Below are 17,870 nucleotides of genomic sequence, written 5' to 3' on the forward strand. Positions count from 1 at the left end.
TGTATAAGTCTACTACACTGCCTGAAAGGTTCAGGAAAAGTGCTATACTGCCTGAAAGGTTGGAAAAAAGGAATATGCTATAGTGCCTGAAAGGTTCAGAAAAAGAAAAATGTTATACTGCCTGAAAGGTTCAGGAAAAAAAATGCTATACTGCCTAAAAGGTTCAGGAAAAAAGCATGCTACGCTGCCTGAATGGCATAGGAAAAAAGAGTATGCTATACTGCCTAAAAGGTAAAAAAAAAAAAAAAAAAAAGTTGCTATACTACCTGAAAGGTCCAGGAAAAAGTATCCTATACTGCCTGAATAGTTTAGGGAAAAAATGCTATACTGCCTGAAAGGTTCAGGAAAAAAGTATACGCTACTGCCCGAAAGATTCAATAAATACGTGGCCGGCGCAGCAGCAGCACCAGACGAGAAAAAGTGGCGAGAGTTTGGTCGGTCAAGTTGTTTCCGGCACAGGTACAAAATTTGGACTTTCGCTTAAACCGTCACAGAGTGAATACGTGTTTTTTTTTTTTTTTTTTTTTTTTTTTTTTTAATTATTAGACACCGTAGTGATAACTGCGTCTCACTGAACTTTCCAAGAAAACAAAATGGAAAACATACATTTTGATCCAGGGGAAAACTCTGATATACATAAAGAAAAAGAAAAAGAAACACAACGAAAAGGCAAAAGGAAAAAGAATTCGGAAAACGAAGAAGAAACAATTTCAAAACTCCCGCGAAATGAAAATGAACAACATTTAAAGTTCCCGCCAAACCAGAAGGCCGACGGTTTTCACCGTACTGAAGAACAACAACAAACAGCATCAGCTGAGATTGTCACTGAAATGCAAGTAGAAACCCCCCAAAATGTAATACTAGTTCAGTTAAATGGGACCTCATATACCTCAAACTTTAACAATCCGGTCAAACCAACAGACGCCATAAATTCATCAGAATTCCAAAAGTATTTAAAAGAAAACACACTAAGAGTTCTCGGAACAGGCAAAGCAATAAGGTTTGAGGTAAATGACCTAACAAAAACAAGACCAGCAAAAACACAGATAAATGGATTGAAAGAAAATCCTTACATTGACTTTTCAAGGGAAACTTCCAGAAAGAGTTGTCATAGGGCATATCTCATACCAAGTTCATTAATACACATTCCCAATTCCAAGTGCTATAACTGTCAAAGATACGGTCATGGCACCATAACATGCAAAAATAGACAAAGGTGCAGTAAATGTAGCAGTTTCAATAACATGTACAAAGATTGCAAAAATGACCCATACTGTTTTTACTGCAAGGAAGATCACACACCAATAGACACAAATTGTAAATTCCATAAAATTGCACAAGACGTAAATAAAAACACCACCACCAAATAACCAATAAGTGATAAAAACAACTTCAAAAGTTAAAACCACTATCAGATGAAGATCAGAATCAACATAAAAATGACACTTTTGTAGAAACATCAAGAAACAACAACTTACAAGCAGAGAACTACTCACAAATCACATACAAAATACAACTTGACCTACAAAACACAAGACAGACATATGCACAAACACTAAACCAAGAACAAAGTCTAACTCTTGGACAGAAGACCCCCACAAAACAAAAAAGACAAAAAGAAAACAAAGAAACAACAACAAACATAACAGAAAAAAAAAACCCTGCAAAAAAGAAACAAAGTTTTGAAAGGAGAAACACAGTAGACAACACAAGAGAACAATCACCAACATCATGGTCTTTACCAACACCAATACAAAAGACAGAGACAAACAAAACTAATAGTAACAATAAGGAAAGTGACTTCTCTTGGGTTTCCTTCGGTAAGGAATTATACAAAACAATTACAAATACAATTAATGATATAAATGAAGGAAAGTCATTAATTTCAATCATGTCAGAAGTGCTGCTGAGCATAGGACCTTTAATAAAAGTGCTGATAGAGTACATTAATGAATAACATAATACTATGGAATGCAAGATCAATAATAAATAAAAAAATAGAAATAAACTACTTAATATATAAAGAAAACCCAAATATAATAACAATATGTGAAACATGGTTAAAGGAAAAAGATAAACTCATGATCCTAAATTATGATATAATAAGAAATGATAGGGCAAATCAGATTGGTGGAGGATTAGCAATTTGTATAAAAAACTCAATTCATTATAAGAACAAAAACTTGAAGTACAAGCCATTAAATGTATAACATACATTAAATGTATAACCTATGTAAAAATATTACAAAAGAAGAAATAGAGCACTATTCTAACCAAATAAATGAACCGAAACTTATAATGGGAGACCTAAATGCTCTTCACCCACTTTGGGAATTAAATTTAAATCCAAAACTCAGTAACAAAATGGGGAAAATCCTTTTTGATTTTCTAGCAAGTAACGAAGAAATATTACTTACACCAATTGGGCCAAACAACAAGGTTTGACCCAATTACAGGGAAAACATCAACAATAGATTTAATTATAGGTTTTCCAACCTTAATTCATTTTGAAATAATATCAGGTCCACATTTGAACAGTGACTATTTACCAATAATAATAAAAATTAAAGGTAATCAAAGTCCTCCTAAAAATAAAGAAAAGAAATGGCATTTTATGAAAGAGGGATGGACTAAATATCAAAAAGAACTGTCTAAGTTAAAGATTGAAGACTCAAAAACTCTCCCAATAATAGCAAGCATGCTAAAAGAAATGGGAAAAAAATGTTTCAAATTTGACAACTTCAACAAACAAAACAAACTTAATAAACCATGGTGGAAGGAAAACTGTAATGAAATAATAAAGAAAGGAAACAAAGCCTTTAACAAATGGAGGAAAAATCCAAATAAAGAGAATGAAATAGAATACAATAAACTCTTGATACAAAATAGACAAACAATAGAAACAGAAAAGAAAAAAGCCTAGGAAAACTTGTAATGATTTGGACTTTAAAACCCCAACCAAAAAAGTTTGGAACTTCATAAAGAAGCAAATTGGTAAAATATCAAACCAAAGTTATCCCATAATAAATAATGATCTCCCTATAACAAACACAAATGATAAACTAGCTTTATTTAAAATAAAATACAAAAAGATCATTGGAAAAGAATCGAAAGTGATAACTACTAAAGCAGAGATAGATAAACTAATAAACCTGCCTGACACCATAAATCTAAACAAAAGAATAACAATGGAAGAATTAAAAAGAACAATAAAAACCAAGAATGGAAAGGCATATGGGCCAGATGAAACTACATATGAATTTTACAAAAAGGCACCAGAAAACTTATTAAGACAAATTCTAAAAGAAATTAACGAACTATGGCAAAAAGGTGACTATCCAAATGAATTTTAAAATGTGTTGATAAATCCAATCGTAAAACTAGGAAAAAGCCCATCAGATATCAGCGCTTATAGATTCATTAGTAGAATTTCTTGTTTAAGAAAGATATGAAAACATTATGAATTACAGAATTAACTGGTGGCTAGAAAAACAGGAAATTAGATAAAGGTCAGACAGGTTTCAAACCAAACAGATCAACCACAGACGCACTCCAAATAATCAAATCAATGATAAGTAAAACATTAAATGAAAAGAAATATGCAGTGGTAGCATGCCTAGATCTAGAAAAAGCTATTGATTCCGCTAATCATGAAGCAATTATAATAAAGGCTGCTAAATTAGGAATCAAAGGTACACCTCTAAGATTCTTAAAGAATTTCCTAAGAAACAGAACATATCAGATAATAATAGGAGAAATAGAACCCCCCCAAAAAATATATCAAAGGGAGAACCCCCCCCAAATCCCTTGCCCGTTGTTGTCGTCGGGGGGCTTAGGAGGCAGAGACTGGGACCCAATGATGGGGAACTCCCCAACCTTGGGACTCAGCCCTCGACTCAACTAATTTTGCATGGTCTTTTTTTCCTTCCCTGTTTTCGTTTCTGTCCCATCACCAAATCCTTCTGCTATCCACCTCCTAAGGTGTGAGAGCTGTGCTGAAAGGATGAACGGCTGACTTTGTGCCAGTCCTGAACGGCCTGAGGGAGCCATGGGCACGGTATTCCCCTGATTTAGTTACCTAGCCCTTACCCCTCAAGGGGACCCTGAGGGGTGGACTGTTTTTATCCCCAACATAACCCAGGCTTACCATGGCCAGTAATGAAAACATATACCCACTATTAGGGGCAATGAGGCTTGCCCCTTTATCAAATAGCCCCAATGATGTAAACCCACCCGATTCCCTGACCCCAAGCTCTCCTTTGACCACGGCTCCAAACACTGCAAAAACCCTACCCCCCCCCCTCATGCCTACTAGTACGTAGCCAACAATCAACCTTAAGGAACATTTCCACTCTTCCAGCATGCTCAACTTCAACACCTCAATCCCCACAACCTCCAACATCAACCACCCCATCCTCCCTTTTTAATACCTTACAGCCTTATTGCCCACCTCTCCATAACACTACCCCCTCAACACTACTCCATCTTCGTCATGCCCCCCGCCCCTTTTACTACCCCTATCTCTACAACAATCTTGAATACTTCTTTTGCGCAGCCAAATGGGACCGATTTTTCGTTTATCCCTCCACAGCTCCCTACTCTGACAACACCCTTCTCTTCCAACAATGTCTCCAAAAACAATGGGAAAAGTCTTTTTCCCGTAGCCACCCGACGTCCCTCTGTCACAGAAACATCCGAAACCAACTATAGCATTAACAAAACTAACTGACCTATAGGGTAACCCCTCCTTGCAAACCCCATCCAACCCCTCATATTTTGCCCGAAACATTTTCAATCTCCCCAACAAATTGCCCTCTAGGAAAAAGTTTGGGTCAACTGTGGAGAAGACCTATTTGCTGTCTCACGACTATATCAACTCAGTACAATGTACCCCCTTTCCCCCCAGGTCATCGAAACCCCCCAAAACATACCAAAATTTACCTTCCTAGACATGCCCTTCCCCTTTTAAAGTCTACATAGGGGGAGAACCCTCCCTTTTCGTCCATACCAACCTCCTCCCGTCGTGCCAAAATTTTTGGGCGTCTGGGGACCCCGCCAAACATTCCCGTTCCCACCCAATCCCCCATATTTTCCCAACCGGCCCTACCCGTTTAACTGCTCGCACATACGCACATGGCCAACTGTGGCGGCCCCCATAATGTATTTTTGGGGCTGTCCCACCTAAAAATTTTGAGTCTGAGGTAGCAACCCCGATTCAAATTTGGACCACATCCTGAACCCAGACAGGAAGACGTCGACGGGGTTTCTCTTTACTCCTTACTCCGTAATACTGCTTTTTTAAAACCCAATTCTCCAAAACCCACCCCCTCTACATCAAACTCCCCCTCTTCACTCCTCCCTTCCCAGAAAAACTCTTTTCCCATCCTAAACCCCCCTCCAATCTCTATACAGATACCCCAAATCACCACTAAAACCCCCAACATTTTCCCCCTCCCCCTCGCACTACCCTAGCAGACAAAACAAACGTTCCCCCCCCCTTTCCCCTCCACACAAACCCTCCCCCTTCCCTTTGCCCTCGCTTAAGACAATCCTCTCTTCCCCCCCAAAAAAACCCTTTACCCCCCAAAAACTCCCCAACCAACCCCTTAGAAAAAAACTTTGAAATATTCAAGTTTTATTTAATGAAAACTGACACTCAACCTCCAAATCTTACAACACTGCTCCTTTCACACCCCAAAGTAACTGCTGATATTCATCCCCCCAAAACGATACCCCCTGCCCCATCCTCCTAACCCTCCCAACACAGCCCACCCCCCCCCCCCCCAAAAACCCCGCCCCATTAACCTCCCACCACCCCTATCCCTTCCATTCCCCCGGATACACAGGAACCCTTATGAAACCCCTCCCCCACCCCCGTATCCCCTTTCCCCTCCCTCCTTGATACAACGTGAACCCCCCATTTACAAGTATCCCCTTCCACAACCCTCTTCTCCTAAAACCCTCCTATAGAAAACCCAAATCCCAACCTCTCCATTCTCAACCTCTCAGTCCTTATCCCACCCTCTAGCTGCTTCCCCCTCAAAATCTCCAAAAATACTACAATCTATATCACTAAAGTATAACTATCCTTCATTGGAATATTTCCGTTTTTTTCTCCCACAGACCTGACCTTTTTCATATCCTTTCCTCTTATAACCCTCTATTGTTTCTTCAAAAGACCTTTCTTTCACATCCTCCAATCCAATCCCCAATTACTTTTGTCTTCCCCCACATTCCCCTTTTGTTCGTCCATACTTTTACCTCTGCTTTCCCCCACCCATCCCCCCTTTCCCCACCTCCCACCTATCAACTCCTTTCAGAATCCCACCCTTTTGTTTCAAAAAATATTTCTTTCCCAAACCCTACATATCCCCCATCTAATTTAAATCCCTTCCACACCCCTTAAACCCTTTTACTCACCAATTCCTTTTCCACTAGAAAAATCCTAACTCAACCCCCCTTCCCCAACATTAAAATAGGCACAGACCTTAGTGTCTAGCACATTTACTTGCTTTTTTAACCCTTAACCATTAACCAAAAGGAAACCTCAAGATTCACCTCTAAGCCCAACTTTTTTAACCCTTTTAAAGTCAGGTCTGAAACCTTCCAAAGGGAATTTGTAAAATAGGTTTTGCAGACGCACACATTTTTAAAACAAGAAATACAAAAAGAACAGATGACTTAAAAAAAAAAAATTAAAGATTAAAAAAAATGGACTATAGATGGGGTCTGAAAATAAAATCTAAAATAAACTTATGTCTTTACTAAAAAGAATTCAAATGTTTCCAAAAAAAGCATAAGCAAGAAAAAGTATTATTCACAAAAAAAAATAAAACTAGGACTAAATCGATGCACCAAAAATTTAAAAAGGGAAAACTATATGAAAAATTAAAACCCCAGCTCCAAAAAATTGAATAATGAAAATTGGCCCCACTATCATGGGGAGCAAAAAGGGGAAAAATTTATAAGTTTTACAAATATACATAAAACAAAAAATATTAACGGGTTCCCCAATATCTGGACGTTTTAAAAAACAGACTTAAAAAGGTTTGAAAAAAAAAAAATGAACAAGGGATAGCCCCATGATGTTTTAAATCTACCCCAATAATAGCTTTACAAGCTTTTAAAAAATACAATGCCAATAAAACAGACAATAAAACAACTAGAATGCATTCAGATGGTAAAAAGTCTGCAAAAATAAGAAACTATGCCAATTAAACAAATAATAACAGAAACAATTAAGCAATACAACCACAAATGTTATCCCAAGTATAGCACAAATACCACCTGGTATGATATTTACCAAAATACAGAAACTAATTTTATGTATAATCTTTCTAAAGACACTCCAGAAGAAATAATCAAAAATCAATTTTACAACATACAGAACACAATATATATAAATTACAGTAAAATATTCACAGATGGTTCCAAATTAAAAGCAGCAGCAATTTACATTAAAGACAAAAATATCACAACAACCTGGAAATTACTGAAAGAAACCCAATTAGTAGAAGCTGAGTTGTTTGCTATAAAAGAAGGATTAAGATATATTAAAACAATAACTTGAAAAACTCGGTAATATTAACAGATTCTAAATCAGCAGTACACTGCATACAAAACACAAACCCCAAATACTACAAACAAATTATATTTGATATACAATCAACAATGCTTAGTCTAACAGAAAACAAACAAAAAACAATAATACAATGGATACCAGCACATAAAAATATAAAGGGTAATGAAATAGCAGATCTTGCAGCAAAAATAGCTCATAATTCAAAAGAAACTTTTAAACTGACTAAAGACATTATAAACATAAGAAAAGAAATTAAGGACAAAAGCCTAAAGAATTGGGAAAATATTTAAACAATGCCTAAATACAAAAAATTATTACATAAAAGAGACATAGTCCCTAACCATGGACAAGATCAAAAAACAAAAAATTAGACACATGCATTACAAGACTAATAACAACACACACAAGACTAAAGCACCATCTAAACAGAATAAAAATTGAAAACGATCCTTTTTGCAGATGGTGTAAAAATCAAGAAGAAACAGAGGAACACATACTCCTTCATTGTCCAAGATTTAATTCAAACAGAGTGATATTGTTGGAAGCATTAAAGAAAATAAAAATTGATAACCCAATTGTAAAACTGTTGATCACAGGAGAAGATTTTGCAGAAGATCAAAAATCTTATATATTAAGACATACCCAAATATTTTTACAAAAAACAAGAATTATAGACATGATATAATAGAAGAAAGAAGATTAAAGAAAAGGGATCCAAGGGATATAGAGAGAAAGAGTCTGAAACCCTATTAAAGAAGAAGAAGAAGCAGCAGACGAGATCTGGTGTTTGGCTCCCTTTTCATTCATATGACTTCTTTTGGACCTCACGAAGATGTTTAACTGTACGACCTTGATGCTGATGCCAAGTAAGTTGATTGCCTTGGAGATTAAGTGAAGAGAACAAATTTCAAATCTCTAGGTAAATAGTAACCTCATTGAATTAATAAATTTCAATGGTTGAATTGCTAAGGACCAGTAGCATTTTTGTTAGTTCAGTCATCTCTTCTCTATTCTTTTTTTGGGGGGGTTTAAAAAATTTTGCTATAATTTATATTCCCAGAACCTTTTCCTTCTATTTAGTCATAGTTTTCATATCATAGTTCCCCCCCAATCCCTTGCCCGTTGTTGTCGTGGGGAGGCTTAGGAGGCGGAGACTGGGACCCAATGATGGGGAACTCCCCAACCTTGGGACTCAGCCCTCGACTCAACTAATTTTGCATGGTCTTTTTTTCCTTCCCTGTTTTCGTTTCTGTCCCTTCACCAAATCCTTCTGCTATCCACCTCCTAAGGTGTGAGAGCCGTGCTGAAAGGATGAACGGCTGACTTTGTGCCAGTCCTGAACGGCCTGAGGGAGCCATGGGCACGGTATTCCCCTGATTTAGTTACCTAGCCCTTACCCCTCAAGGGGACCCTGAGGGGTGGACTGTTTTTATCCCCAACATAACCCAGGCTTACCATGGCCAGTAATGAAAACATATACCCACTATTAGGGGCAATGAAGCTTGCCCCTTTATCAAATAGCCCCAACGATGTAAACCCACCCGATTCCCTGACCCCAAGCTCTCCTTTGACCACAGCTCCGAACACTGCAATAACTACCCCCTCATCAATGCCTACTAGTACAGTAGCCAACAATCAACCCTTAAGGAACATTTCCACTCTTCCAGCATGCTCAACTTCAACACCTCTATCCCCACAACCTCCAACATCAACCACCCCATCCTCCCTTCTTAATACCTTACAGCCTTATTGCCCACCTCTCCATAACACTACCTCCCTCAACACTACTCCATCTTCGTCACGCCCCCGCCCTTCTACTACCCCTATCTCTACAACAATCTTGAATACTCTCTTGAGCGCAGCCAAATGGGACCGATGTTTTCGTGATCCCCTCCCACAGCTCCCTACTCTGACAACACCCTTCTCTTCCAAACAATGTCTCCAAAAACAAGTAGGTAAAGTCTCTTTCCGTAGCCGACCCGACCGCTCCCGTCTTGTCACAGTAACATCCGAAAACCAAGCTATAGCATTAACAAAACTAACTGACCTATGATGGTAACCCCATCCTTTCAGAACCCATCCAACCCTCAATACTTGCACCGGAACAGTTTCAATCTCCCAGCAAATTGCCCAGTCTATGACAAAGATTGGTCAGACTGTGGAGAAGACCTACTTGCCTGTCTCACAGACTATGATGCAACATCAGTACAATGCTACTCCATTCCCCCCAGAGGTCATCGAAAGAAACCCACTAACATAGCCAAATTACTTTCCGTAGACATGACTTCCCTTTAACGTCTACATAGGAGGAGAATCCCTCCCTGTTCGTCCATACCAACCTCCTCCACGTCAGTGCCAAAATTGTTGGCGTCTAGGACACCCAGCCAAACATTGCCGTTCCACAGCCAGATGCCCACTATGTGCCCAACCTGGCTATACCCGATCTAACTGCTCTGCACAATCACGCACATGTGCCAACTGTGGCGGCCCCCATAATGTATTTTATAGGGGCTGTCCCACCTACAAATTTGAGTCTGAGGTAGCAACTCTCAGATTCAAACTTGGACTCACACTACGTGAAGCCAGACAGGAAGCACGTCGACGTGGTTTCTCTCTTACTCCTTACTCCAGTAATAATGCTCATTCTACCAATTCTCCTAAACCCCCCCCCCCCTACATCTAACTCCCCCTCTTCTACCTCCCACCTTCCCCAGTCAAACTCTTTTGCCATCCTAAACCCAGACACTCCAATCTCTACTACAGATACTCCAATCACCACTACAACCCCAACACCTTCCCCTCTCCTTCCTCGCACTACCCGTAACAGACAGAACAAACATTCCACCCCCTCTTCCCCTACCACACAATCACCTCCACCTTCCTTTGCCCCTACGCTTGAGACACCAGTCCTCTCTTCCCCCCCTCACTAGAAATCCTTTATCCCCCAAAACTCCCTAACCAACTCCTCAGAAGAAACTATTGAAAATATTCAAGATTATTTAATGAAAACTGACACTCAACCTCCAAATCTTACAACTCCTGCTCCTTTCACACTGCAAGAACTGCTGATATCCATCCTCCTCCTAACGATATCCCCCCTACACCCTATCCTCCTAACCCCTCCCAACACAGCCCATCCAACCCCGCCCACATTAACCCGACCCCAACCCCGCCCACATTAACCCTCCCACCATCCCCTCTATCCCTTCCACTCCCTCCTGGATACACACGTGAATCCCTTATGTCACAAGTATCCCCTTCCTCAGACCCTCCATCTCCTAATACCCCTCCTAGTAGAACACCAACTCCCACACCTCTCCCATCTCAGACCTCTCAGTCCTTATCCCACCCTCTAGCTGCTTCCCCCCTCAAATTCTCCAACACGTACTACAATCTATATCACTAAACTATAACTATCCTTCATTGGAATATTCGCAGTTTCCGCTCCCACAGACCTGACCTTCATCATATCCTTTCCTCTAAAACCCATCTATTGTATGCCTCAAGAGCCCTTTCTTACACATCCCCCAAATCCCAATCCCCCAAATTATCTTTTGTCTCTTCCCCACATTCCCTTTATACTGGCCTACTTTCAATCAGAAACACTGTTGTCAACTCCCTTGAAACCATGTCCCTTGCCCAATTATTCGTATTTTCCCTTTCATCGTTGGATACATGATTTCAATCTATTTCTCCCCTTCCCCCCCCATTGACTTTGTTACTTTTGAAAATCAAATTTTCCCCAAACTTAAACCCCCTTTCCTCATAGTTGGTGATTTTAACTGCCCCCCACACCCCCTTTGGGAGATTCTATCACCACTCCCAAGGCCGATTCAGGCGCTTCCTCTCCCAGCTGACCTACTTTTAAATTTCGACCCCCACACACTTTGATACACGCCCCCAAATTTTTTTCTGCATTGCCTCTCTCTTGCTTCCCTTCTCTTCATTTAGTTTTCCCCTGTCATCTTAGACCCTTTCCCTATAGTGCCCTTTTCCGTTCCCCCTTTCCTACTTCTATGTACCATTTCCCAACTCCCCCGCTGGTGCTTTGATAGAGCACTGGCATACTTTCACTTCACTTTGATTCATATCCCTCCATCCTCCCTCACCCCCTTTTTCAGAAATGGTACGTTTTTCAAAAATACTCTTAAGACGCCATACACAATCCCCCAAACCTCAAGACCATAAACCCCCAAAATGTTTCCCATGTGGAATTCTGATTGCCTAAGCACTTCGCTTAAACGTGCAGCCTAAACAGTTCCCGCTACAAAGGGGAACCCAAATCAACTATCAGCCCTTACCCTTTAAAAAGCATCTGCCATTTTCTTTGTACAATCCGGAAAGTAAAACAAATACGGGCGAAATTATTTTCATCAATTACACCTACATCATCTAAAATCTTGGGGCCAAAATCCTAAACTATCAGGCAAAACCCCTCCTCCTGCCCCTCCCCATTTTCGGATACCCTCTTTTTCGATCGTCCCCAAAGTCGCTAATGAACGGGGTATTTTTCAGCAGGTCAGTAGTGGTTCTCACCTTTCTCCACACTTCTTTTCCTTTAAAGACCACCAGAGAACCCCCCCTTACCTTCACCCACCCTCGCTGATCCAAAAAGCCCATTTTCTTTCTCTAAACTCATTGCTGCCCTACATCGTGCCGAAAACCTCATGAAGCCCCTACGGTATTTTACAAAAGTTGTCCGGAACCCCTTTCCCCTTATCCTTCCTTTTAAAAATTTCAACCACATATGGACATCAGGAAATTTCCTTCAAATTGGCAGAAGCTCTTATCCTTCCCTTTTGAAAAACCCAAAAATCGGGTACCCTCCCTCAAGACTTCTCCCCTGCACTAACTAGCGCTTGGCAAACTATTTGAGCGAAAGGGAACTTCCGCTTAAAGGGTATCTTGAATCTCACAAACTTCCTCTCCCTTTCCCCTTAGGTTTTTTTATGCCAGAAGCACAGCTGCCCCCCCCCTTTATTTTGAACATATATTAATCTGCATTTGCACCCCCATGATCCTACTAGCTATATTTTTTGATCTAGAAAAAAACATATGTACGAAGGCGGTACCATATTCTCCAACAAATTTTCCCCTCTAGGCATACATGGAAACATGGGGGTCTTCATAAAATCCCTTCCCCTCCCAGCGCACTTTCCAGGTCAAAATTTCCCGCCACTCATCATTCTTTCTCAAAAACGAAAAGGGCCCCAAGGCAGTGTGCTCATACCATTTTTTCCCTTTTTGCTGTTAAAGATATTGTCTCAGTTTTACCACCAGGACCCGCTCAAATTTTGATGATTTAACCATCTATGCTCGGGGCCATCCATACCAAATCTCTACCCAATTTCTTCAAACTGCAATCTCTCAGTACTTCCTGGGCCCCAAACCCTGGCTTTCCCCTTTTCTACCTCAAAACTTCCCTCCTTTTTCTCCTCTGTGTAGGTCCCCTACCCCCCCCCTTCTTATTGGGCACTCCACCCCAAAGCCGTTCCCCGGGAAAACCCTAGGGGTCATTTTTTCTCCAAACTGTCCTGGCGGAAAATATTTACCTTAAAAAAAAGTCTCCAGCCTTTTGAAACTTAAAAACCTTCCCCTATATCATGTGGGTCAGATCGCAAAATCCCTTCATCTTCTTTACTTTGAAACCTTCCCCTTTATTTTGGGTGCATATCTATCCTCTGCCTCAACTTTTTCCCCCTTTCCCTCTTGATACAGTCCATCACTGTGGTCTTCTTTTTGCACTAGGGCGCCCTTTGCCCTCTCCATTGAAAGCCTTACATGAACGGGATACCCTCTATTTCGATGCGTGCCCTTTCCCCTCTCCGAGCTATGTTTGATTCCCCAACTTTTTCCCCCTAAAATAAAATCCCCCCAAACCCTCCATTTTCCTTAGTCTCTCCCCGCTTTCCTACTCCCTTTTCCACTCGCATGGATACCCCCCCTCTCCATTCCCCCTTTTTCCCATCTCCAAACCCCTCCCCGTTCTCTGTCCATTCCGCCCTCCCTGGTAACCTCCCCCCATATTTGCTCTTCTGTTTTTCCCCCCCAAAAATCAAAAATCCCTCCTACTGTCCTTTTCTCCCTTTTCCTTGACCATGTTTCCACTCATTCCTCTATATTTTGTATTATGATGGCTCCAATCCACCCCCGGTGCTGGGTTTTTCTGTAACTTCCCAATCGACTTTCAAAAACTCCTCCTGATCCGTGTCCTTCTACGAATTTTTATGCACTCCTTTTGCTCTAAAAAACATATATCACTCTCCTCTTCCTCTTTTACAATTTTTACTGACTCCTGTAACTCATTAACTCTCATGAAGTCAATACACACCACCATCCCCCTTGTTTGTAAGATCCAGAACTGGTTGTTCTACCTGTTCACACACCATAAAACAATCAAATTTTGCTGGGTGCCCAACCATGTTGGAATCCCCTGCAATGAACAGGCAGATACACTAGCACGCCACGCCGCTATGTCCACATCATACCAACCACACTTCTCACGTATCCCAGCCACAGATTATTACCCACACTTTAAGACCTTCTTGTATAATCGATGGCAATCTTTTTGGTCAAGCCTCCGCACTAATAAATTACATTCTGTAAAACTATCAATCTCCTCCTGGTCAGCTCCATTTCATCGGAACAGACGTTGGGAGACCGCTCTCCCCCGCTTAGGCATTGGCCACACCCGTCTAACACACTCCTATCTGATATCACAATCTGATCCACCCTTATGTTCCTTATGTAATGTTCCCCTTTCAATTGCACACATCCAATTGTCGTGCCCACGTTTTGAAACAACCTGTACCTCTGCTTTCCCCCACCTATCCTCCCTTCACCGACCTCCCAACCTATCAGACATCCTTACAGAATCCCACACTTTCTGCTTCAACAACCTATTCTCTTTCCTCAAACGCATACATATCCTCCATCTAATCTAACTCCTTACCACACCCAACTCTAACCCTTTCACTCACCAATTCCTTTGCCTAGCTTAGACAACTAATCACTAACTCAACCACCCTTCCCTAACATTAACTATAGTGCTACATGACCTTAGATGTCTAGAACATTTATCTTGCTTTTAACCATTAACCCATTAACCCATTCTTTGTTTGTTTACTTGTATATTTTCATATTCTTTGAATAATTCTATTTTTTTTAAAATATATGTATGACTGGGAAGTTGTTTATTAGAGAGTAATTGGACTTCTTGTTTTCCTTTTTTTTATGAAATTATATTCTTTGTGGAGGAATTTTATAATTTTATGGAAGCACAATAGTTTCCCCATGATTCTCTCTTCTCTTCTTCATTGAGTTGTTTAGTCCAGCTAATATTTTTTATTTTATTTTATTTTTTTCTTGTCTGTACTTCATTTTTTTCTATATTTATTGTAAGATTTGTTTTTCTTTACTATTCCATTGTATTTTTTTCAGTCCACCAAGGTTTGTTAGGTTTGTAATTTATTTCATTTATTATCAAAAGTAAAGTGCCCAGTGTTTTATTTTATTAAGTCCATTAGTTGTGTTAATGAATATGTTTATTGCTTTACTTAGCTCTGATTTATAGTTTGACCATCCTTCATTTGTAAATCTCCACTTTCTTTCCAAGATCTTTAAAGAAATTTGACAGTTTTCATCTTTTATAATTATTGAAAGGAGTTGCTACCTAGTGTGAGCCTGTTGTAATAGTTAAGTGACACTGAGGCAAATCACTGACCACATCTGTTGTGGCTTCTCTGTTTTTAGGTTTATTCTTGTCACTTATCCTTTTAGTGTCAAAAACAAAATATTGTTTAGACGTATTAATTTGTTGGGGTGATATGCATTGAAATCCCCTACAATCTATTTTGGATCTTGTATCTATATATCTATAAATCTAGATTTCTTCTTTAGATATATTATTACAAGGATTATATACTAGTATGATATGCAAAGAAGTCTGAATAGTATTTTAACTCCTAGGATCTCAATCTAATGTTTACATCTATTATTTCGTCCAAGTTTCAAAACTGGAATTTTTTTTTTTTTTTTTTTTTTCAGAGTGGGTAATGTGTATGGGTATGGGTATTGGACAGGAGTGTTGGGAGTGGGTGATGTGTATGGGTTTGGATATTGGACAGGAGTGATGGGAGTGGGTAATGGGTATGGGTGTGGGTAGTGGATATGGGTGATGGGTGTGTAATGGGTATGGGTTGTAATTTTTTTCATTGTGTTTTTTTCTTTGTTTTGGTTTCTCTGTCTGGGGGGTGTTTTCTCTGTCTGGGGGTGTATTTTGAGTTTGTGACAGAGCTTGTACTGTTTACCTCTGGATTGTGGGTGCCTTTGGCCTGCTTGCATTATCTTTTGCTTTTGTGGTTGTGTCTCTATAAGTATTATTTCTAACTTGCTTTTATTTATTTATTGTCCTTTATTGTGTGCACTACACGAGTTACTATTTATTATGTGATCACCTTTACAAAAGAAACAATATGGAGGATTATTGTAGTCTGAATCTGAGACTAAAACTACTGCAGCTACTACATCTTCTCTTGTTTTTGCAAGTTAGGATCCCATGATCATATCTCTGAGATGATTAAAGCACATAGGTATTGGGAAAATATACTGTTTGACTTGATATAAGGTGTAGCCAATAACCACCCTTTCTGGCAGGGATCCTTTAAAACTGTAATTCTTAGTGACCTTTAGAATCCTTTTTTCTGTTTGTTTTTTCTTGATTACTTTTGTTAGTTCTTATTATTTCATGTATGTGGGAATTAAGACCCCATGTTCTATTTTTTTCTCTGATTGTCTTTATATCCAGATCTGTTTAGACTGGGTATATGGTCCTGCAGGCACAATATGTGTTTATACTGGATGCTGGTTGCCTACAGTTTATTTTCCATTGCAACTACAAGCAATGATACTGGCCCTTAACTAAAGAGAATGTTTATTCCAGGAAGGTGTTAATAATAACAGCAGTTACTTTCTCTGATATGTATGTAATACCTTTTATTCCAGTTCTAGTGGTCTCCACCACTAGTAACCTTCCTTTAACTTAATGCCACCAGGGAAATGCTGTGCTTTTTTTTTTTTTTTTTTGTGAAATGTCTCTGCACACATATATGGCTCTGCTAGTGTTTAGCCACAAAGAAGTCAGTTAGTAGACACTGTGACCTTATCGGATTTCACTTTTCCTTGAAATGGCGGGAAAAACACTCTCACTCTCTCTCTCTCTCTCTCTCTCTCTCTCTCTCTCTCTCTCTCTCTCTCTCTCTCTCTCTCTCTCTCTCTCTCTCTCTCTCTCTCTCTCTCTCTCTCTCTCTCTCTCTCTTTCTCTCTCTTTTACCAAAGCTGTGAATATTGATTATGTTATTTTTATCATAGACATTATAATTACTATAATGTTATAGACATTAGTAAAGGCAATGTAAGATAATGTAAAATATTTTCGAAAATTTCATTGCTGACAAGTGTAGCCATCTATGTGTAAAAACAGTTAAGAAAGTAAACTCACAGTGGTCTTGGTATATATGTACATGCCATACTTGTCAGAGTTGGGCTAATGGGGTAGTAATTTTTCAAAAGCTGGAACTATTACATGGCCTCTGCACTCTGGCAAAGATCAACAGATATTTGAAGAGATTAGAAGTTAGGTTTCTTAAATTGCTATATAGTTTGGCAAACTATGTCCAGAATGTACACATTAGAGACTTTTTTTACCTTTACTGGAGTATGAAGTGTAGAGGCTTTGACATCTATTAACATAGTTGGTTCAGCATATATTGATAAGTAATTATGGTCTAACCTTTAATTTTTGCAGATTATTTTTGGCATATTTGTTTTATCACTGATGTATAGATATTACCCTCAGTGTTCTTAATATCCACACAGTAATGTGCTTAACCCATATGCTTATATGCATTGCAGCCTATGGTGTTATATTAATTTATTTACACATAAGGCATCTTCTGTATGCATCACAAAAGTTTATACTTAATTAAGTTTAATAGTAATTAGTAGTCACTCACTATAATTTTTCACGTTAATATCGGTAAAGAAGACAAAAAAATTTATATACATATACAATAGTATTAGAATTATTATTAAGATATTATTTGTGTCATTTAAAGTAAAATGTATAAATGACTTCAAATAGCCTTTGATTTTTTGGGCTATTTAAGTGAAGATGACAAATAACAAGTTTATTATAGTCACTGTGGATTTTCCTGTAAAAGCTCTCTCTGATGCTGGCCACAGGTAGGGTACCTTTTTCAGGATGTTGCCAGCAAGGATGTAATTTAAA

At 39.2% G+C, this 17,870-nt stretch overlaps 1 protein-coding gene across 1 annotated transcript in view; it reads left to right on the forward strand.

Moving 5' to 3' along the window:
• Positions 1-835: 835 nt before the first annotated feature.
• LOC119572295 (rRNA methyltransferase 1, mitochondrial-like) overlaps positions 836-17,870 on the forward strand; it is a gene marked incomplete at its 3' end in the record, with an annotated part of 20,799 nt that continues 3,764 nt past the window's right edge. Inside the window, 2 exon segments of the mRNA XM_037919318.1 lie at positions 836-854; positions 8,042-8,448. Of these exon segments, the coding sequence (XP_037775246.1) occupies positions 8,415-8,448 (34 nt within the window).

The sequence above is a fragment of the Penaeus monodon genome, chromosome 1 (assembly GCF_015228065.2).
Source record: "Penaeus monodon isolate SGIC_2016 chromosome 1, NSTDA_Pmon_1, whole genome shotgun sequence".
Taxonomy (NCBI): Eukaryota; Metazoa; Arthropoda; class Malacostraca; order Decapoda; family Penaeidae; genus Penaeus; species Penaeus monodon.